The sequence below is a fragment of the Scyliorhinus torazame genome, chromosome 2 (genome assembly GCF_047496885.1).
Source record: "Scyliorhinus torazame isolate Kashiwa2021f chromosome 2, sScyTor2.1, whole genome shotgun sequence".
NCBI lineage: Eukaryota > Metazoa > Chordata > Chondrichthyes > Carcharhiniformes > Scyliorhinidae > Scyliorhinus > Scyliorhinus torazame.
Window position 1 is genome coordinate 329079642 of NC_092708.1, and position 22692 is coordinate 329102333.

At 47.3% G+C, this 22692-nt stretch overlaps 1 protein-coding gene and 1 long non-coding RNA gene across 3 annotated transcripts in view; one reads left to right on the plus strand and one right to left on the minus strand.

The window, feature by feature from the left end:
* atl1 (atlastin GTPase 1) overlaps positions 1–22692 on the minus strand; it is a 105043-nt gene that overhangs the window by 73879 nt on the left and 8472 nt on the right. For both annotated transcript variants that reach the window (XM_072489785.1, XM_072489784.1), the window contains one exon: positions 11774–12018. In XM_072489785.1, coding sequence (XP_072345886.1) covers positions 11774–12018 — 245 coding nt within the window. The remainder of the gene's footprint in view (positions 1–11773; positions 12019–22692) is intronic.
* On the plus strand, positions 10685–12002 carry LOC140401382 (uncharacterized). Its single transcript, XR_011938097.1, has 2 exons — positions 10685–10892; positions 11832–12002. It is a non-coding gene; the product is annotated as an uncharacterized lncRNA (long non-coding RNA).

Genomic DNA, 22692 nt, shown 5'->3' on the forward strand with positions numbered 1-22692 from the left:
ACTACTTTTTTCACCGCTCCAGTCCTAGTCCAATCTATACAGTGCTGGGGAAATGTTACTATCACCTTCCCACACTGGGAACTGCCGAACAAATGCCGCTGGGGGCCCTAAAAAGAGCCCAAAAGTCTGTTTCTGTCGGGAGCTGCCAAACGTGCGACTTAGCTCCGCTTAGCCGCAACCGGAAGTCGTTCGATTTCTGTCTTGGGTCACTGTCTGTGCGGAGTCTGCACGTTTTCCCCGGGTCTGCGTGGGTTTCCTCCGGAGGTGCTCCAGTTTTCTCCCACAAGTCCTGAAAGGCGTGTTTGTTAGGTGAATTGGACATTCTGAATTCTCCGTCTGTGTACCCGAATAGGTGCTGTAGTGTGGCGACTAGGGTCTTTTCACGGTAACTTAATTGCAGTATTAATGTAAGCCTACACGTGACAATAATTTTTTTTAAAAATCAATTTAGTGTACCCAATTCATTTTTTTCCAATTAAGAGGCAGTTTAGCGTGTTCAATCCACCTACCTTGCACATCTTTAGGTTGTGGGGGCGAAACCCATGCAAACATGGGGAGAATGTGCAAACTCCACACGGACAGTGACCCAGAGCCAGGATCGAACCTGGGACCTCGGCGCCGTGAGGCAACAGGGCTAACCCACTGCGCCACCGTGCTGCCCTACTTGTGACAATAATAAAGATTATTATTATATAGGTCAGTGATGACAGGGATGGTGGATGAACAATGTTTGCTGCACGATTCACATGGGCAACAAAGTTTCAGATAGACTAAAGTTCACAGAGGTCAGAAGTACAAAGACTGGTCAGAGATCATTGGCCAGGAAGTTGATAAAAGCATAGCTTGAGGCAGAGGTGAGCAATCTGGTGGAAGTGACTGATTTTGGTTTTGGTGAGGATGAGAGATCAAAAACATGTGGGCATGGGAGCAGGGTCTTTTGGTAAAATGGCAAGTAACAGGAAGGTCAGGGTCCTGAATGCACACAGACCGAAGATGCTCAGCAAAGCGATCACCCAGTCTGCGTTTGGTCTCTCCGATATAGAGGAGACCACATTGGGAGCAGCGAATGCAGTAGACCAAATTGGAAGAGATGCAAGTGAAACGCTGCTTAACCTGGAATGAGTGTTTTGGGCCTGGGATGTTAAGCATGGAAGAGGTAAAAGGGCAGGTGTTACACCTTCTGCGATTGCATGAGATGGTGCCATGGGTGATGGGAGAGGTACTGGGTATGGTGGAGGAGTGGACCAGATTGTCTCGGAGGGAGCGGTCTCTGAGGAATGCTGACAGAGGGAGTGAAGGGAAGATGTGTTTGGTGGCATCACGCTGGAGTTAGCAAAAATGGCGGAGGATATGCTTTACATACGGAGGCTGGTGGGATGAAATGTGAGAACGAGGGGGACTCTATCCTTGTTCTGGGAGGGAGTGGAGGGGGCGAGGGTAGTGGCGCGGGAGATGGACCGCACACTGTTGAGGGCCCCGTCCACAACTGTAGGTGGGAAATCACGGTTGAGGAAGAAGGAACATATTTTCGAAGCACCATTTTGAAAAGTGGCATCATCGGAACAAATGCGACGGAGGCGAAGGAGTTGAGAGAAAGGGATGGAGTCCTTACAGGGTGTAGGGTGCGAAGAGCTGTAGTCCAGATAGCTGTGGGAGTTAGTGGGCTTGTAGTGGATATTAGTGGATAGTCTATTGCCGGAAATGGAGACAGAAAGATCAAGGAAGGGAAGGGAAGTGTCTGAGATGGACCAGGTGAAAGTGATTGAGGGGTGGAAACTGGAAGCAAAGTCTGTTCCCACATGTCTGTCCTTGGCCTGCTGCAATGTTCCAGTGAAGCTCAACGCAAACTGGAGGAACAACATCTCATCTTCCGGTTAGGCACGCTACAGCCTTCCGGCCTGAACATCGAATTGAACAACTTCAGATGATCAGCTCTACCCCACCTCGACCCATTTGTTTTCATCCCATTTCATTTTAACTGTCTTTTACCATTTCTTTCTTTCTTAATATATATTTAATTCCCCCTCCCCCCAATCTTATCCACCTTTCCTTCACATTTCTCCTCTTTGCTTCCCCCTTCCCCTCCCCCCACATCTACAGTATCATCCTCTGATGTCAGTTTCCCTGCTGTTTGACCTTTCACATCTTTTGTTCTCTCTGGGGACTGCCATTAGCACTCTTTCCCCTTGGTTTCTGTGGCCATTAGCACCCGGGTCTCCCTGGGTTTCTGTGGCTATGACTCATTTTTCATTCTCACTCCACAGTATAAATATTTCCCACTTTCTCTGTCTGTTAGCTTTGACAAAGAGTCATCGGACTCGAAACGTGAGCTCTTTTCTCTCCCTACAGATGCTGCCAGACCTGCTGAGATTTTCCAGCATTTTCTCTTTCGTTTCAGATTCCAGCATCCGCAGTCATTTGCTTTTCTGTAAACTCAGTATCCCCTTCCTGCTTTCTCTCCATATCCCTTGATCCCTTTAGCCACAAGGACTAACAGTCTGGATCACCCTGGATCAGTAGCTGGGACTTTCCAGCCCCGTCTTGGCAGGGTCCGCCACTGAGAATTCGACGGTCCAGCCAAAAGTCCATTGATTTTCAGCGGCCAGGAAGGTCCCAGCGGTGGGCGGGGCTAGAAACTCCCACCCAACGGCTGGAGAATGAGGGAATAAGTAGCAAGTGTACAGAATCTATCACAAACATGTAGATGTTGCAAACTGTGACTCATCCAAGACAGTATCTCAGATTGCTGGCAGTTCTGACAAAAGGTCACAAGCTGAAATGCTCTCCACAGATGCTGCCAGACCTGCTGCATATTTCTAGCATTTTCTGTTTCTATTTCAGATCTCAGACCAGCAACCTGACAACACAGAAGCTGTGGAGCAGTAGCAGTGGGTATCATCAGTCAATGTACCAGATAATAAAATAAAATAATCTTTTAGCCTGGAGTTGCAACACAGGTTCCAAAACAGAAATTAATAAGTTAAAATTAAATTGAACAACTCCAGTTCAAAGTACAGTGAGGAATCCCAGTGCAAGAATCAAGATGTCTTGCTGCAGTTGTACAGAGACTTGGTGAGACCTCACCTGGAGTAGTTGTGTACAGTTTTGGTCCCCTTATCGAAGGAGGTTTTGCTTGCCATAGAAGGAGTACAATGGATTAATCTCTTCAATGGAGGGATTGTTTTGTGAGGAGAGATTGGATCTGTAACCACTATAGTTTCAAAGAATGGGGGGTGACTTCATTGAAACTTAGAAAGTTCTTTCAGGGTGTGATAGGGTAGATGTAGATTTTTCCCATGGCTGGTGAGTCTAAAACCAGGGGGCATTATCTCAGGATAAGGGGTAGGCTGTTTAACAGGGATGAAGATGAACTTCTTCACTCAGGGTGGTGAATCTTTGGAATTATCTACCCCAGAGGACTGAGGAAGCTCAGTCATTGAGCATGTTCCAAACAGATTTCTGGAGACTAATGATATCAAGGGATATGGAGATGGCACAGGAAAGTGGTACTAAGTAGACGATCAGCCGTGATTCCATTGTATGGCGGAGCAGGCTCGGCGGGCTGAATGATCTTCTCCTGTTCCGATGTACTGAATAGCTGCCTGGGCTCCCTTTGCAATCAGAGGTCAGATTTTCTTTATATAGTAACTAACAAATGCAAGGTTAATTGTGAATTATTTCCCCATGGTGTTTGATACTTTAAGAAACGGGATAATGAATATTACGTCAATCACTGTGACTGACCTAAAAGTATAAAAGGAAAGTTAAAAGTAGTTGATTCCCAACAGAGGTTCTGCTTGTAATGCAACCTGTGATGGACAACATTTGGAGGACTCTCGGAAATGTTTTCCTTTCTTTCCATGCCTACACCACCACCAGGAACCACCACAAAAACAATGAAATGAGGGGGCACTGAATGGTTCAGGCTGAATAGCTACAAAACATTTACATATTAACTAGCATGTGTTACAGTGTGGAGTGAACTATACAGAAAATACTGTCATCCAATCATGAAAGTTTAAAAAAAAAAAATTTAGAGTACCCAAATTCATTTTTTCCAATTAAGGGGCAATTTAGCTTGGCCAATGCACCTACCCTGCACATCATTGGACTGTGGAGCGAAACCTACGCAAACACAGGGAGAATGTGCAAACTCCACACGGACAGTGACCCAGAGCCGGGATCAAACCTGGGAGCTTAACCATAGGCTGTACGCTGAAGGTCTTCAATACGCATCATTCCAATCCACTTATGTGTTGGACATCAGGGGCGCGATTCTCCGACCCCCCACCAGGTCGGAGAATCGCCGGGGGCCAGCGTGAAACCCGCCCCCGCTGTGTCGCGAATTCTCCGCCACCGGAGATTCGGCGGGGGCGGGAATCGCGCCACGCCGGTCGGCGGGAATCCTCCGGCGATTCGCCGGTCCGCGATGGGCTGAAGTCCCGCCGCTGTCAACCCACGCCAGCCGGCGTGGATTGAACCACCTTTGGGACGGCGGGACACGGCGGCGTGGGCAGGCTCCGGGGTCCTGGGGGGGGGGGGGGGGGTGGCGCGGGGCGATCTGGCCCAAGGCGGTGCCCCCACGGTGGCCTGGCCCGCGATCGAGGCCCACCGATCCGCGGGCGGGCCTGTGCCGTGGGGGCACTCTTTTCCTTCCGTCTTCGCCATGGTCTCCACCATGGCGGAGGCGGAAGAGACCCCCTCCACTGCGCATGCGCGGGGATGCCGTGAGCGGCCGCTGACGCTCCCGCGCATGTGCCGCCTGGCAAAATCAGTTTTGCGCCAGCTGGCGGGGCACCAAAGGCCTTTCCCGCCAGCTGGCGGGGTGGAAATCAGTCCGGTGCGGGCCTAGCCCCTCAAGGTGCGGAGACTTCCGCACCTTTGGGGCGGCGCGATGCCGGACTGATTCGCGCCGTTTTTGCCGCCGGTCGGCGGACATCGCGCCGATATCGGAGAATCCCGCCCCTGATGAGCTACTAAGTGGCCTTTCATGGGACATGGAATTCTCCAACCCCCCACCGAGTCGGAGAATCCCCAGTGGACGGTGCGTATCCCGCCCCGACGCCGGCTGCCCTATCCCCAGCGCCGTTTTTCACACCACGCTGGTTGGAGGCCGTTGGCAGCGGCCCCCCCGGCAATTCTCCGGGCCCCAGTGGGCCGAGCGGCTGTCCGTGTTTGGCCAGTCCCGCCGGCGTGGGTTGCGTATGGTCCCACACAGCGGGACCTGGCAGGTAAGTCGGCTGGGGCGGTTCTCGGTGGAGCGCAGGTGGATCCGACCCCAAGGGGGACCCCCACGGAGACCTGGCCCGCGATCAGGACACAAATTCTCCAACCCCCCGCCGAGTCGGATCTGCTGGCGAGTCTGTGCCGTGGGGGCACTCCTTCCTTCCGCGCCAGCCCCTGTACGGCTCCACCATGGCCGGCGCGGAGAAGAGAACCCTCCACGCATGCGGCAAAACACGCCGGCGGTTCTGCGCATGCGCGAGATCACGCTGGCCCTTTGGCGCATGCGCAAAGTCGCGCAGTCCATTCAGCACCGGCTGGAGCGGCACCAACCCCTCCGGCGTCCACCTAGTCTACGAGACAGGTGAGAATTCCTCACCTTGGGGGCCCGTTGGCACCGGTTTTCCTGACTGCGTTGGGACTAGTCCCCGGAAAGGAGAATCCTGGCCTATAAGTGGACAAAAATACCAACATCCACTAGTCTTGTCCAATCATGAAAAAGCACATGACAAATTAGTTAAGCAGCACCTCCGGAATCCAAATGAACCTCCATTTTCAATGAAACCAGTTTGTCAGAAACTGTACTAAATAAAAGTCTCATGATTTAATTTACTGCCCAAGAAGCTAAAGGTGAAAATACCCTCAGTATTGCAGTCAGCAGTGACCTCAACCAACCCAATGTAAAACAGGAATTCCTTAAAGCAAGTGAGATAACAGAATCAGAACTCATGAATGTGAGGCAAGATAACTTTTTCTTTGGCATCTAGGCCTACAAGTGATCAGGATCACATCTGCAATCTGGCAGTGGAACCTAGGAACCAGTGGCACGATATTTAAGATCATCCAACATTTGTGACCTCGTAGGACAAAGAAATGTCACCATTAACCGAGCATTTGACCTAGATGTTTGTACGGTATGGCTGTAAATTGTCAAGAGCAGGGCCCAGAATGGAAGAGTAGGCAGGGAGGATTGCACGCCTGTTAACCAGAGAAGGTTTCCTTGTCGCTATGCAGTCCTCATTACTTAACTTCCTTGTGTTTGACATGCACAGGCCTTCTAATAGACCCAAGTGCTGAACGGCAAAACTGTTTGTGCCTCTTTTAAGCACCTTAATTTGTGCAAGATCAAGGCCATGGAGTGGATACAGAAGAAATTTACCAGAATGATACCAGGAAAGAGGTTTCGTTATGGGAAGAGACTGGGGAACCTGGGCCACAGGTGTTCATAATTGTGTAGTATTGGTGAGGTATTGATCCGTGACTTGATAAACAGAGAGCATTAATTAAGATTACTACCAAATCAATGAAGGGAGAAGTTAGAAGATTTTTGACACAGAGGGTTGTCGTGGTATGGGACGCCCTACCAGAAACAATAGTGGAAACAGAATTGAACAGAAAGGGATCTGGGAGTAATAGTAGAGTGATAACTTTCATTAGCCAATAGGGTGGATCAGCTCTGGAGGGAAAAGCTAATAAAATATTTTGATATACAGCCAGAGTATTAAAATAAAAATCTGCACAAGCTTTGCTAAGACTTTAGAATGCATTGCTCAGGCCACAGCCATGCATTTAATAATCTTTATTAATAATAATCTTTATTAGAGTCATAAGTAGGCTTACATTAACACAGCAATGACATTATTGTGAAATGCCCCTAGTCGCCACACTCCGGCGCCTGTTCGGGTACACCAAGGGAGAATTCAGAATGTCCAAATTATCTAACAGCACGTCTTTCAGGACTTGTGGGAGGAAACCGGAGCACCCGGAGGAAACCCACACAGACACGGGGAGAACGTGCAGACTCCTCACAGACAGTGACCCAAGCTGGGAATCGAACCTGGGAGCCTGGTGCGGTGAAGCAACAGTGCTAACCACCATATTCATTGCACTTGTTCATCCCAATACAAAAAAAAACAAGAATTGGAAAGGGTATAAAGAAGACAATAGGCCTAATTGTAGTAGGTGAGATTTGAGGAAAAAGTAAAGAAGATTGAGCTTCAGAGTCTGGAGGAAATTGTCTAAGGGAGCACCTCACCATGGTTATGAAACAGTAAATGTTATACCACCCAGACTTTTACTTTAGCAAGTCAGAAAAGAAGGAACAGAGGACATAAATAGAAATGAATTTTTAAAACTCTGAAGACTGCAAAGTGTTTGAAGTAATTTGCTGGCTGGGTAATAAAAGCCAAAACAATGGGATGGATTTCACAGGAGGATAGATTACCCGGCCCTATCTCCGACCTGAATGTTGGTCAGCACCTCACCAACATGAAATCTGACTGCCCCACGTCAATAAGGTATGGGGGCAGTCTTGCATAGTGCAGAGTGTGGCTTCCACCCCTGTGGGACAGGAAAGCCCTGCCTTGGAAAGCTCCTGGCCAATCTGATTGGCCAGCAGTTATGTCATCTCAGCGTAGCCAGAAGAGAGTGGCCACTGCTGGTTCTACAACCAGTCCCTGTGAAGAAGTTGGGATGCCCCTTGAACTTCAGGCAAGTCTGGGAATTTTGGGCAGGCACAGCTGGGATACTCCAGCGAGAGGGGCAGAGGGGTGGATGGTCAGATTAGAGAGATTGGGGGGGGGACAAAATTAGGGGGCTGACAGTTAATTGCAAAACGGAGTTGGAACTTTGGTGGAACATCTAACATATTAAAGAAAAAGCTCAGATTTCTCTTTCTTAATCCTAACTTTGTCAGTGTTCGTATGCCTTTAGGGATCTGGTATAACTAAATGACTGAAGTTTCCTAAAAATCTACACAGTTCACTAGCACCACAACTTCAGAAATTCATGTTACCAAGCATTAGTAGCTTATTCCGCTCAAATTATGACCACTTCTAATTTGAAGTGTATAAAAAATATTTAATTTGGATAAACTATTCCCTGTCCTGGGTGATCACAGTCTCCACAATAACTGCAGTCTGTTGTGGAGAAAGATCACACGCTCTTGCCTGTTTTCACAATATAACATTCCAGCTCTGCTTGCTCAATAATTTCTTTCCTACATGTAAATGATCCTAATGGCGTATAGAGAATAAACTGTATTTAAAGAATAAAATACTGAGAATAGATAAACCTTCCTTCTGGTCCTTCTATTTTCTACATACTTGCACAGTTGCCGTGCATCCTCCCACACTCCACTTGCTTTAAAGGAAATGCAAATGTTTGCAATTCCATCCCTTTGAAACAAAGGTTATTTCAAAATTCTTATAAGGCTTAGTGGAACATTGAAAAAAGTGTACCGCATTGGGTGGCAGTATGTTAGAAAATTCCATCCTCTTTATAAACAATATTTCTATTCAAACAAACTGTTTCAATATTACAAAAATTAATCCCAACCCAACCCATCTCAACCAAGTGTAACACCAAGACTACCTTCCCTATGATCAGTAAACACCTCCTCCACCTTCTTGATTGTCCCTCGATGCTCCCCCCCCCCCCCCCCCAACCCCATATCTCTATCCGCTGATCCATCCTGTCCAAGGATGCCACAGCCATCTCAATCGTCTTCACCAGATCCTCAGCGACTGCTTGACGCTGCTTCTTAAATTCACTTGTTAAGAAGTCCACCAACTTCTCGGTCATAGAGCGACACGGTGGAGCAATGGTTAACACTGCTGCTTCACAGTGCCGAGGCTCCCTGTGTCTGTGGGTCTCACCCCCACGGCCCAAAGATGTGCAGGGTAGGTGCAATGGCCACGCTAAATTGCCCCTAAATTGGACAAAGTGTCTCAGTGTCTGGGGGTAGGCCAGGGTGGGGGAGGGAGGGCCGTAGTTCCCTGGTCCCAGAGGGGAGGACCACCCAAATCTGATGGCCCCCAAATCTGATGGGGTGTGTGGAAGCTGTCAATCACAGCCTAGTAAAATCAATATCAAAGAGAATTGAATGAATGGCTTGCAGATCAAATATCTGAGGGGTTTAAACCCAGCTGACTGGTTTTCTCTTTCCAGGAGTTGACTGGTGCTGCTTCTTGTGTCTGAGCCAGCAGGTGTATTGCCCAGGTGAGTGCTAAAGCAGTGATTTTTTTTTTTTACTGCCTCTAACTTCCAGACAGGGAGCTCTCTTCTGGGGGGCTCTCCAGACAGGAGTCTCACTTCTGGGAGGGTCTGTGGTGTGTGTGGGTGGGAGGGGGGTCTGGTGGGATGGGCAGGTTTTGCATTGTGGGGAGCGGTGGGGTTGGCCCTCAGATGGATGTTTCGGGCAACTCCCTTAAAGAGTTATCCCCTTGGTCCATCGTGAGATTCACCGCATCAGGGCCACGTTTATCAGGGCCAGTACTAATTTCCGCCCACGTAATTCCCAGCCCAGAGGACTGGAGGATCATGCGGGCCCAGAGAATATTGTGCCCGGCCCGCTGGTGTAGGGCGCAAACCTTGTCCCGACGCCAGTAGGGGGGGCCAGAGCATCGGAAACAGATCAGCAAAACGCTGAATTCTCTGCCTCATTCGGAACTCCGCAACCGGTAGCACGAGGCAGAGAATTTTGCCCAATATCTGCAATACTTGCAGTAATGGCATTTGAGAGACATGTTTTTGGAGTTGTGGTGATATGCATGGACACATAAATGTATATAGTTTTTAAAAAAACAATTTTAATATAAATTTAGAGCACGCAATTTTTTTCCCCAATTAAGCAGCAATTTAGTGTGTCCTATCCACCTACGCTGCACATCTTTGGGTTGTGGGGATGAGACCCACACAGACACGGGGAGAATGTGCAAACTCCACATGGACAGTGACCCGGGGCCGGGATCGACCCCGGGTCCTCAGCGGCGTGAGGCAGCGCTAACCATTGTGCCACCATAAATGTAAATAGTTGTATATTTGTGCACCTAGTATTCGCACAACCCTCAATCAACAGGTGGTGTCAGACATCCATCGCGTGAACAGAGACACCTGCCAGTTGGTAATAGGACGTAGGAGAGGATAGTCGCACTTACAGTAGTTCCAGTAGAATTCACTGAATTCATTTAGTAGTTATTGTCTGTATAGTTTTTTGTTAGTTATCTTTCAACGTGTTTGTTAATAAATCATCTTTCTCGTTAAGAATTAGCTGTTCTGTGTATCTCATTACAACAGCCATATCACAGAACACAACAGGAGAGATTTAGTGAACCCTGGAAGATTGTTAAACCCATTCATGTCATCAGGTCAAAGAAGAAAACATAAATGATGGATAATTAATCTAATGGTCAGTGAGGACATTCCAGAGCAGGCTATGTTGTCGTGGAGAGGCGTAGAGCGTCTGGAAGTTCTCCAGTTTCAAGTTATCTGGGTGTTTACTGACAGATAGTGTTAGTTGCATTTGGACCTTGAGCTCACTGAGAAAAGATAGGCAAAGCAAACGACAGCTAGCTAGGCCTATGCTGTAAGTGGAGTAAAAAACTAACTTCATCGTTAACCATGTGGAATGCAGGTGAGGCTTAATTTCAGTTTGAATTTTGAGGAAACAAAAGCTGGATCGCCTAGTTTGAAATGAGTGGAAGGGTCTCCAGTGATCCCCACAGAGTTTTATGAAAATGAAAGAAATCAGCTGAGGTATGCAGTATTGGAAGGCATTGGAACAGTAACTGGAGACAAGGGACTGGGGTATCCACAATCAAGAGACGGCAAATGATAATTTCACCTCTGAGAATAGCTGGAATTTATACCTATGGCTGTTCCCTATAAAAGTAAGCAACTTTACGCTTAATGTGCCTTATAAAGGAAAAGGCTTGCGGGGAGGGGAGGGGGGGGGGGGGGGGGGGTGGAGGAGTAAGAAGTAAATCTAAGGGCCTGGAATACATGGGGGGGAAAGTGAAATCATGTGGCATAGGATTATGAGGGGTGGGACTCTCCCATCCCCCGGCAGAGTGTCCACGCCGTCGTAAACGCCATTGCGTTTTACGACGGCGTGAACGGGCCGCTGCCAGGAGTAACGCCACTCCAGCTGCCGATCCCGGCACAAACTGGGCGCCGCGAGATCTGCGCAGTGGCCTCTTTCAACGCGCCGGCCCCAATGCAACATGGCACAGGAGTACAGGGGCTGGGAAAGGTAGGAAATGAGGCCGGGGGACAGAGAGGCCGGCCCTCCGATCAGTGTGGCCCCCCGGGGTTGGAGCCCCCCTCTCCCCAGCTGCGAGCTGGTGTGGACGGCGCCGGCGGGACTCAGTTTTTTTTTTTCACGGCCACTCGGCCCATCCGGGCCGGAGAATCGGCGGGCCAGCCACATAGAGCGGCCCGCGACCAGCGCCGCGCCAACCACGCCGGCGTCGGCGCAGCGTGGCCCAGTCGTGGGGATTCTCCGGCTCGGCCCAGGGCTGGGAGAATCCCACCCGAGGTGTTCCGATTTCTCTTTAAATGTTAAAAGTCCCTTACCACACAGTCTACACACCAAATGTTCCTGCACCTCAATTCCTCAGAAGGCTCCCTAGGAGTGTTCAGAACTTTCACATGCAGAGAATCCAAAACCAACCCGAGAGCTACCGAAGGGCTTAATAATCAATTTTGAAAGAATGTCTTGCATATTAAAAATGACAGCGGTTGATGTGTAGATATGTTATTCTTACTTTACCTGACTGTACATGTATCTCAGCATGAAATCCATAAGGAACGATTTTCCTTTTCTGAAGGCACCAGCAACTGATAAGGCTACCACTTCTCGATCTCTAACTTCTTCTGAGAGGAGGATTTTGTTCAGAGCCACTTCATCCAGTTCAAAAGTATGGTCATCATTAACAACAAGAATCTGAACTGGTCTAGCCTGCTGCACAGCTTCATCTTCTGATGTCCAACTGAAGCTACCCTCTGAAAATCCTCCTACAAACAAAGTTTTGAAAAAATAATAAAGCAGTTCACTCTGTTTAATACGAGTGCTATACCTCAAAACAGTCACCATTAAACTTGGAAAAGTATTTATGTCAGGTGTATACTTCAAAATATTCATTCCAAATGGTCATCTTATATAAATCTCATTTAGCATTTAATTTGTTTAAAATGTAAACTCTTGTTCTTCTGTATCTGTGGAAATGTATGCTGCAAACAGGGACATGCAGGATTTTAAGAATGGCAGGGTTTTCTGCCCTGCCACGAAAAAGGGTCTCCACTAAAACCTCCCACACATCAGTGGACTGCCCCGCAGCCAGAGTGTTAAGTGACTTGAGGCAATCCTTCTGCCACCCACACCTCCATCTGGGGAGGAGGACCCACCTCAGAAGGTTATGGGGGGGAGGCACTCTGGGGATTAGAGGTTGGAATACATAGGCTGGGTGGAAGGTAGCTTCTGGGGACAGGGCGGGGTCCTCCAATAGGAAAAGAGATCCCGTGAAGGAGGCAGCAGCCCACCTTTCCCACCTGATACCCAAGCAGGTTTACCTTAAGAGGCTATTTAAAGGCCTCAATTGTCACAAGGGCCGCTAGGCCTCCCGAGGCCATGCCCACCGCTCGTTAAATTGCAGCCTGTTCAGAGGCAGCAAGTAGGAGCAGGAAAAGTATGCACGGAATGTCATGGGCCCCACCCAGCTGCATATAGCCCACACGGGATTATAAAATACTTTCCATAATGATTATTGTTTTTATTTGTTTAGTACCCAATTAACTTTTTTCCAATTAAGGGGCAATTCAGCATGGCCAGCCCACCTACCCTGCACATCTTTGGGTTGTGGGTTCGAAACTCATGCAACCACGGGGAGAATGTGCAAACTCCACACGGACAGTGACCCAGAGCCGGGATCGAACCTAGGACCTCGGCATCGTGAGGCAGCAGTGCTAACCACTGCGCCACCGTGCTGCCCCCCATGATGATTATTAACAAATCTTTGCAAACACATATATTTTCTGTATAAAAATATTTAGGTAATCTGTAATTACAATTCTGAGTAACAAACCTTTGCACATTTTTCAATGAAGATCCATATTTTGTTTGTTCAGAAACACCATAGGTGGACATAATGGCTGGGATTTAATGTGGGCGGTGGGGTATCCTCCGCTGGTTGGAGATCCAGAGAAAGCCCCGTATCACTTTTCTCTGGGAGGCCCAATGCTATTACATTCCAATCAGGCATATAAATGGGCAGGACTGGTCTTCGTCTGATTAATTCCGCAGTTGGGCAGACATCCCACCCCCGAGAGCTGCAGGCAAATCAGAGGCCAGCTGTGCCAACGTGGGGCCTTCACCAGCCATCACTGATGTAGCCCTGGAGGGGAAAGTGGGCGGCCTGGGGCCGTGTTGAGCCGGTACCGGCAACAGGTGAAGCTGGCTGGAAGCAAATGCTTCCCCCTCCCCCACCCCCCCTGCAATGTTAGATCCCTTGAATAGCCAAATTTGCTTACAATACAAAGATAGATGGGAAAATTAGTTGTGGGAAGGACCACAAAAGATATGCAAAGGGCTATAAATGGTTATGTGAGTGGGCTAAAATTTGGTAGATTGAGTATCATGTGGAAAAATGTGAGGTTATCCACTATAGTAGGAAGAATAGAAAAGTGGAATGTTATTTAAATGGAGAGAGACTGCTGAATGCTGCAGTACATAGGATTCGGATATCCTCCTACGTGAATTGCAAACTATAGTATGCAGGTAAAACATATAATTAGGAAGACAAATGGAATGTTGATTGATTGATTGACACATGTAAGGCCAAGGGGACGTACACAGTACGTACACCGTAGATAAAAAGGATAATCAACAAAGGAAAGTGGAGTTGAGGCCACAATCAGATCAGTTATGATCTTATCAAATGGCAGAGCAAGTTCAAGAGACCAAAATACCTGCTCCTATTTCTGATGTTCTTATTTTGCATCATTCAGCAGATTGAAAAATGATGCACTATCACTTTCTGACATACATTTTGGCCTTCAGACTGGGCACTTCTAGGTTACAGTTCATATAGCCCTTTAACTTGGGGTTTCTCAAGAACACTTTGGGCTTGATCTACCAACCACATGGCGCCGCTCCCGGGATCTACCCAGCTCACAATGCCTCGCGAGATCCAACGCGATCACTTTTTGGCAAATCTGCATATTAGAGCAAGACAGTAAGTCTCACTCCTAAGTGCAGATTTCCGAGGTACCTGAGGCATTGGGATTCATCCTCGTCACCTCGGAGACTTGGGCGAGCGCTGTTCAGCACTGCTCCCCACAAACGGGGACCAGATGGAACGGCACTTCTGGGGGTCTCCCAAGGAATCAGATGCCCTCAGCTGCATTCCTTTTGGGCAGGGTGGTACCCTGGCACTGCTTGTGCCAGTCTGGCACTGCCATGGTGCCAGTCTGGCACTGCCATGGTGCCAGTCTGGCACTGCCATGGTGCCACGCTGACATCTTCTGCATGCCTCAATCGGGCCGGCGTGTCCTGCGAGGGTATTAGGTGGGGGTGGGAGGGGGGCAGCTGAACTCCAGTGCAGCTAACAAATCACAAGTGCCTGGAGTGGCAGTCGACATCGCCACCATGGATAGCAGCTTGGTTGGGTCATCTGTCTGACTTCCTGCGGTTAGAGAAGATAAAGTATGGGTTAAGGGGCTCAGCAGGGGGGGTTTGAGAAAAGGTGGGGGATGTTTGTGACCGTGTTTGAGGAGCTGTTCGTCGCAAGGAGGTGGGGAGAGGGTGAAAAAGGGGGAAAATATGTACAGACTGTTTAGTTGATTGTTGGGAAGTATGTTTCCCGGGATGTTTATTTGCTGTAACCTGTTTTGATGCATGTTTGTAATAATTTACTTTTTTTTTAAACAAATCACAAGTGCATCACTCCTTTGGAGGAGACTAACTTATTAATCCTGCTTTATTTGAGCAAGGGGAAATTAGGGTAATATGAAACAAGGCGGCATAATGGCGCAGTGGTTAGCACTGCTGCCTCACTGCGCCAAGGACCAGGATTCGATCCCAGCCCCGGGTCACTTCCGTGTGGACTTGGCACATTCCCCTCGTGTCTCACCCACACAAACCCAAAAGATGTGCAGGGTAGGTGGACTGGCCGTGCTAAATTGCCCCTTAATTGGAAGAACTAAAAAGAAATGGTTGTCTGTTTCCCAATTGTATATTCCATTTCTTCCCTTTCTGAGAAAATATTCGGCACCTGCTCACCAATTCCTGCTTTTAGAATGAATAGCAGCAGTCCATAATATGCATCCCATCAATTTTGGCACAGTATAGAAATTCATCAGATATAATTTTGAGCTGTAATAGTAATGTTGAAGTGTCCAAACCTCTGTGGACAAAATATGGTGGCTTTCAGTTGCAAGCAATTTAACTGCCCAAAGATGAACACTGTTGTATTGGACCATTGATTGTATATATACATAGCAACAGCTTATATTTTAGTAATGATTACTTCTTATGTCAAACTAAAACCTTCATGGACTCACTAGGAAATGGAGATAAACTGATCTAAACATTTTGCTTTTTGATCACTTATCTACAGCTATTAACTGAATTCTGATTTTGAACAACCTCTTTTGAACCATAATAAACAATTGCAGTAGTATGTTCGCCTTCAGAGTATTTTTGAAGCTAACCTGTGTGTAAGTTTAGTTGTAGGTCATAATGGGAAGTAATACAAACATGGAAGGTATAAATAATTCATCATGCGCAATCTGTGAATTACCCAGCATAGTTCAAGAACCATTTTATCATTCATTGTAAAACCAGTTCTAAAATATGGCATTAAGTATTTTAGGTTAAATATGCACATCTGCATTCAGGTCTTGACTCAATTCATTGTTCGGAGCAAGTGAAAATAATTATATTATTAATTTCAAAGAGGAACAAATCTAATTTAATTGTGAGCTAAAAGTCAATTTATTCCCTTATGGCTGTTATGATAAACAATGTGCTGTGTAACAAAGACGCATATTAATTTAAACTATATATGAAACCATTAAACTATGTAAAACAATGATTAATTCTCAGAAAGTACAAAATATTAGCAATTTTGACATTTTACAACTACTGTTCAGCCTTTGTTCATGAACTGCCTGAAAAGCAGCAGCTGCCAATTCTGTATTGTGCTCGGGTGACTTGAATTGGAAGACTTCTGGTGACTGGGATGTGCTGAGCAGTCGCATGAAAGGTGGCTCTCCCCATGGAGACTCTAACCTAGGTACTTTTGACCAGATAATCGGTCACTAAACAAACAGAAACCCCCCCACCCTCACCCGGAAAGAGAAAGTACCAGAAGAAATGCCCTCAAACCAGCAACGGGGCCGAAACTTAGAGTCATAGAGCTTTAAAGTACAAAGGGGCACTTCGGTCCAATGTGTCTGCACCAGCCATCAAGCACCTATCTATTCTAATCTAATTTTCCAACCCTTGGACAAATCCTTTTATGCTATGGCATTTCAACTGCTAATCTAAATGCTTCTTAAAAGTTGTGAGGGTTCCCCCCTCTTCCACCCTGTCAGATTTTCTTCTAGTTTGTTATAATGATTCAGCCTTCTCCATGCTACTCTGTCGTCTGTCAGGCTGTAACCCCTACTTGCCTGTTTAAGACTTTCTTGGCTCCTCCTGTTAAATCCCCTGCTTACCCTATCAGAGGCCCTATCATCCGTAGAAATGTTTTCTTATCCGGGATTCACCACCTGACCCATCACTGCAAATTAGGGTAGGCTTCTTTATTTTCCATTCTCGTACTCCGTTTTCACAGTCAATAGCCTTCACTGCTTATCTATCATCCTGGACTTTCAGCCTATCCTTATGTTTTCCAGTAGCTTTTCCTGCCTATTCCACTATTGTTGCATCCCTCCAGTTAACCAATTTTTCTAACGAGGGGATATTCGGGAACTCACTTCGGGCAGTTGACCTCCAGACAAAATAGCACCTTCCTGTTTCTCACAATCAGATTTTTTTTTTGTACATTTGGAGTACCCAATTATTTTATTTCCAATTAAGGGGCAATTTAGCATGCCCAATCCACCTCCTCTGCACATTTCTTTGGGTTGTGGGGGTGAGATCCACACAGACATGGGGAGAATGAGCAAACTCCACACAGACAATGACCCAGGGCTGGGATCGAAACCGGATCCTCAGCGCCATGAGGCAGCAGTGCTAACCACTGCACCAAAGTGCTGCCCTCCCAACCTGATTTTCTACTGCTAAACAACTCCAGGTCCATCATTTGTTGACCCTCAGGCTCTGCCTCACAAAATATATGAGTATATGATGCACATGGTTATGATGTAAAGAATTCTCTGCATGCACGGTCCTTTCCCAATGATGTTTGCAATCCAGTTGTTCAGCCAGTATTTTATGCAACATGTGATCTATCACTGTATGATTCCTCAGTAAACCATTGCTGAACAGGCTCTCAGCTAAGGTATGCAAAACTATGATATTCAAATTTTCACAAATATCCTCATTTGCAAAGCGCCCTCCATCATCCATCAACAGTTTTGTTGGTGTTCCTAATCCACCTATTTCTCCATAACCTTATCAACAATAGTCTTTTTGTCCTCATCATGTACCGTAAATAGACTAAATTTGTTCACCATATCTACAAAGTGTAGCAAAATAAACTCTGATCCTTGTCTCATGCTTTTAAGTCCATTGCCACCACATCATTAAATTCCCTTGCCAGTGGCAATCTCACAACAGGATGTGGTGGTTCCCTTCGATATTTAACACAAATGGCAATTAAGCCATGACTTGCTCAATATTCTTTCTCACCCACTCCACCATCCCACAGTAGAGCTTTCGGTTTTTGTGGTGCTGGATCTGCAAATTATCTGTGCAACTTACAAATAATCTTTTTATCCACCAAACCTTTATCCCCAGATGTTAACAAGACTGCTTGAACGCTTTGATAAGAAATATATGGCTTCCAGTGGGCAGCACGGTGGCACAGTGGATGGCATACTGTCTCGCAGCGCCAAGGGCCCGGGTTCGATCCTGGCCCCGGGTCACTGTCTGTGTGAAGTTTGCACATTCTCGCCATGTTGCATGGTTCTCACCTCCACAACCCAAAGATGTGCAGGGTAGGTGATTGGCCACGCTAAATTGCCCCTTAATTGGAAACATTTTTATAAAAAAGAAATATCTGGCTTCCTGAATGGCAGGCAGTAATGGTCTGACTGCGCCAAAGTATTGGCCAAGATCATAACCAAAAGACTGGGGACTGTGTACCAGAGGTGGTCGCAGAAGACCAAACGGGCTTTGTCAAAGGTAGACAGCTAACATCGAATATCAGGCGGCTGCTGAACGTGATCATGACCCCAGCCGGGGAAAGAACACTGGGGGTGATCGTCTCCCTGGACACAGAAAAGGCCTTTGACAGAGTCAAATGGAAATACCTCATAGAGGTACTGGAGCGGTTCAGGCTCGGAACAGGATTCATCGCCTGGGTGAATCCTGCTCAGCTGGCGGTCAGCAGCACCGCCTAAAGTTGCAGACTGGCTGTCCGACCTATCAGAATTTCTCCAAATAGATTATCATAGAATTTACAGTGCAGAAGGAGGCCATTCGGCCCATCGAGTCTGCACCGGCTCTTGGAAAGAGCACCCTACCCAAGGTCAACACCTCCACCCTATCCCCATAACCCAGTAGCCCCACCCAACACTAAGGGCAATTTTGGACATTAAGGGCAATTAATCATGGCCAATCCACCTAACCTGCACATCTTTGGACTGTGGGAGGAAATCGGAGCACCCGGAGGAAACCCACGCACACACGGGGAGGATGTGCAGACTCCGCACAGACAGTGACCCAAGCCGAAATCACACCTGGGACCCTGGAGCTGTGAAGCAATTGTGCTATCCACAAGGCTACCATGCTGCCCATAATAAAGAAAATCAAATTCGCCATTTGTGGGTCGGAAAAGGCTTCCACAGAACATGGGTGCCATTCACCCGGCCGTTCCAGGATCTGTTTGTGGCCAGCAACTAGGGAGCCAGGGATAAAGAGAAAGTAGCAAAGACACAAAAGGAAAGGGGGGGGGGGCTCCGGGGAAATAAGAAAGCACAATCAAACCCAGCAGGAGAGCCAGGGGCCGCAAGGGGGAGGGGGGGGGAAGAAAAGAGAGGGGAACACACGCGAAAAAGGAGACACAAGGGGCCGCAAGGGTCACAGCAAATGCGGCAAGGGGAGAAAAAAAGCAAAAGAGCGAAAAGAAGAAACGAGGAAATAAACCCATGTAAATAGCAAAAACCGACTGCAATGTAAATAACGTTGGGTGCCCCCTCCTTGCAAAATTCCTATTGTTATGTGTGTATATATTTTGTGTTATATATACCAAAAACCCAATGAAAACATTTTTTTTTAAAGTAATGGACTAACTGGGTGAAAAGTAGATCCACAGTTTTCCCGAACACAATCGCTCTGTCATTCTCCATGTCTAGCTTCATCTGTGCTTTTTTCATCAATGGTCTGCTTAACATTAGAGGAATCGCACTAAAGACCACATCAGTAGAGATGAAGAGACTGACCCCAACTATCCTACTCTATTAGAAGATGTTCGAGTGTTATCATCCCCAAACTTGAAGCAAGTAGAGCTTCCATACTCCTTAACCTTCTGCCGATCTGCCTCATCGAGATTCCAGATAGCAGTTAAGCCAGTCCACCCCACACACTGTGGAAGTGCAACTGCTGTATAAAACTGCGCAGTCGAATGAATCAGCCCTCAGAATACTCATCAGCAGATTCAAACTCCCAGTGACAAATACAATTCCTTCATGGCAGTCACCTTAAATCATTTTCAGCCTTGGAATTATCTTTCTCATGCATTATTTCAAGAACACAATTCTTTTGCGGCAGACAATTCATTGTGTAATGAGAACATTAGAACTTGGAGCAGGATTATGGGGCTGGGATATGGGGCTGGTTTAGCACAGGGCTAAATAGCTGGCTTTTAAAGCAGACCAAGGCAAGCCAGCAGCACGGTTCAATTCCCGTACCAGCCTCCCCGGACAGGCGCCGGAATGTGGCAACTAGGGGCTTTTCACAGTAACTTAATTTGAAGACTACCTGTGACAATAAACAATTTTCATTTCATTTTTCGATTAGGTAATTCAGCCCCTCGAGCCTGATCTCATCTCGGCCTCAACTCCACTTTCCTGTCCATTCTCCATAATCCTTAAATCCATTACTAATTAAAAATCGGTCTACCTCCTCCTTATATTTACTCAATGTCCCAACAGCCACAGATGAATTCCATAGATTCATGATCCGTTGAGAGAAGTAATTCCTCCTCATCTGTTTTAAATCTGCTACCCCTTATCCTAAATCTATGACCTCTCGTTCTAGAGTGCCCTACAAGAGGAAACATCCGCTCTATGTCTACTTTGTCAATACCCTTTATCATATATATCTTATATTAGATCTCCTCTCATTCTTCTAAACTCGAGAGAGTACAGGCCTAAATTGCTCAATCTCTCTTCATGAGACAAACTCCTGATCTCTGGAATCAATCTAGTGAACCTCCTCTGAACTGCCTCCAATGCAACTACATCCCTCCTCAAGTATGGTGACCAAAATTGTACACAGTACTCCAGGTCCAATCTCACCAATGCCTTGTACAGTTACAGCAACACATTCCTACTTTTATACTCTATTCCTTTAGCTATAAAGACCAAATTTCCATTTGCCTTCTGCACTGTAATTTCTATGATCTATGATCTACTGTATCTGCATACTAGTTTTCTGCAATTCATGCACAAGGCCATCCCGAGGTATCAAAAAGTAGTTCTTTCCAACCAAAACGGCAAGCCCCCCCCCAATCTGGCTCTCCGCCCTGATGCACTAACCACAAAATATTCACTCTTTATTATGTTCAAATTATAACCAGAGAAGGCACCAAAATACCCATAATATTCCCTATACCCTGGGTCCCTAATGTACAGCAGCAAATCATCAGCATATAATGACACTCTGGGCGGGATTTTCTGAGCAACCCGCCGTATGTGTTTCGGCGGCAGAGGTGGCCCGCAGGCGGGATATTCTGGTCCTGCCGTTGTCAATGGGATTGGCTGTTGAATACACCCCCTGTCGCCGTAAAACCTGAGGTGGGGGTGCGCCCTCGGTGGGTTTGGAATATCCCGCAAGCGTGAATAGCTGGCTATCTGCCCCTTATGTTCAACCTCTAATGATCCCACTCCACTCATTTGAGGCTCTCAACGGCTCAAATGCCAATGCAAAGAACAAGGGAGACATTGGACAGCACTGCCTCGTACTCTGACACAACCGAAAGGACCAGGAGCTCATGGTGTTGGTACAAACACCAGCAAACGGAGCTGCATACAGCAACTGCGCCATGACACAAACCCAGGACCAAACTAAAACTTCTCCCACACCGCAAAAACATACTCCGTTTCCAATGATACAATTATTTCCAGTACTGGCCTGGGCGCAGGGGTAAGCACCATTTGACGACAACCTCCACCGCTTCACATATCCCGTCTGGTCCTCCCCTATTACTTCCAGGAGGAAAGGGTCCAACCTTAATGCCAATACCTTGGCATCTACATTGTGGGACTTTCCGACCCACACTCTGTGGGGTCCTTCTTCTGGAGCAGCAAGATGGACGCCTGCCCCAGTGTTTCTGGGAGGGAGCCCCATGCCAGAGAATCCCTAAACATCGACAATGGACCCAACTGACCGAAAGCTAAATGGGTGGAGGCCAACACTGGAGGAGGGGTTGTGGAGTGAGGCGCTGCGGAGGGTGAATGCTATATCGTGTGTGAGACCGTGCTTTATCCAGCTAAAGGTAGTGTTTTGAGCGCATCTCATTAAGGCTAGGATGAGTCCTATTTTTGAGGGGGTGGAGAAGAAGTGTGAGTGCTGCTCAAGGGGGCCCACTCACCACACGCACATGTTTCAGTCCTGTTTTAAGCTGGTGGTTTTCTGGAGATCCTTTTTTGACACCATGTCGGCGATCCTAAATATAAATTAGAGCCCTGCCCCCTGGTGGCAGTTTTTTGGGTTTTAGATGTGCCAGAGCTTCAGGCGGGTGTGGATGGCCTGGCCTTCGCCTCATCGGAATACGGAGGTGTATCCTGCTGGGTTGGAGGCTGGGGACACTACCGAGTGTCTCGGCGTGGCTAGGGCATTTGGTGGTGTTTTTGCACCTCGAGACGGTCAAATACACTGCAAGGGGGTTGATTAATGGGTTCTACCGGAGATGGCAGCGGTTTATATTGTATTTCAGAGAATTGGTCGCTGTTGGGGCAGCGGTGAATTGGAAGGTTGTGAGGGGGGAGATTTGGGGTTGGTGTTTGTTGAAGATATTTGTTTGTATGTTTTGTAATTTGAGAAATGGTGCACAATCTAGTACCTTAAATACAAATACAGGGCAGAATCTTCCCAAAAATGCAAAGAGTTTTGGCTTAGGCCAGGAATCCTGGGATCAGGGTGAACCATTTAAAGATCTCCAACTTAAATAAATGACCCCCTTCCCCCATGGCATCGGGGTTCTTCCCCCCCCTCCTCTCCTCACAGGCATCGGGGCTCTCCACCCACGCCCCACCACACAAAAGGGGAACCCCCCTCCAATGGGGCTCCACAGAGGGCCC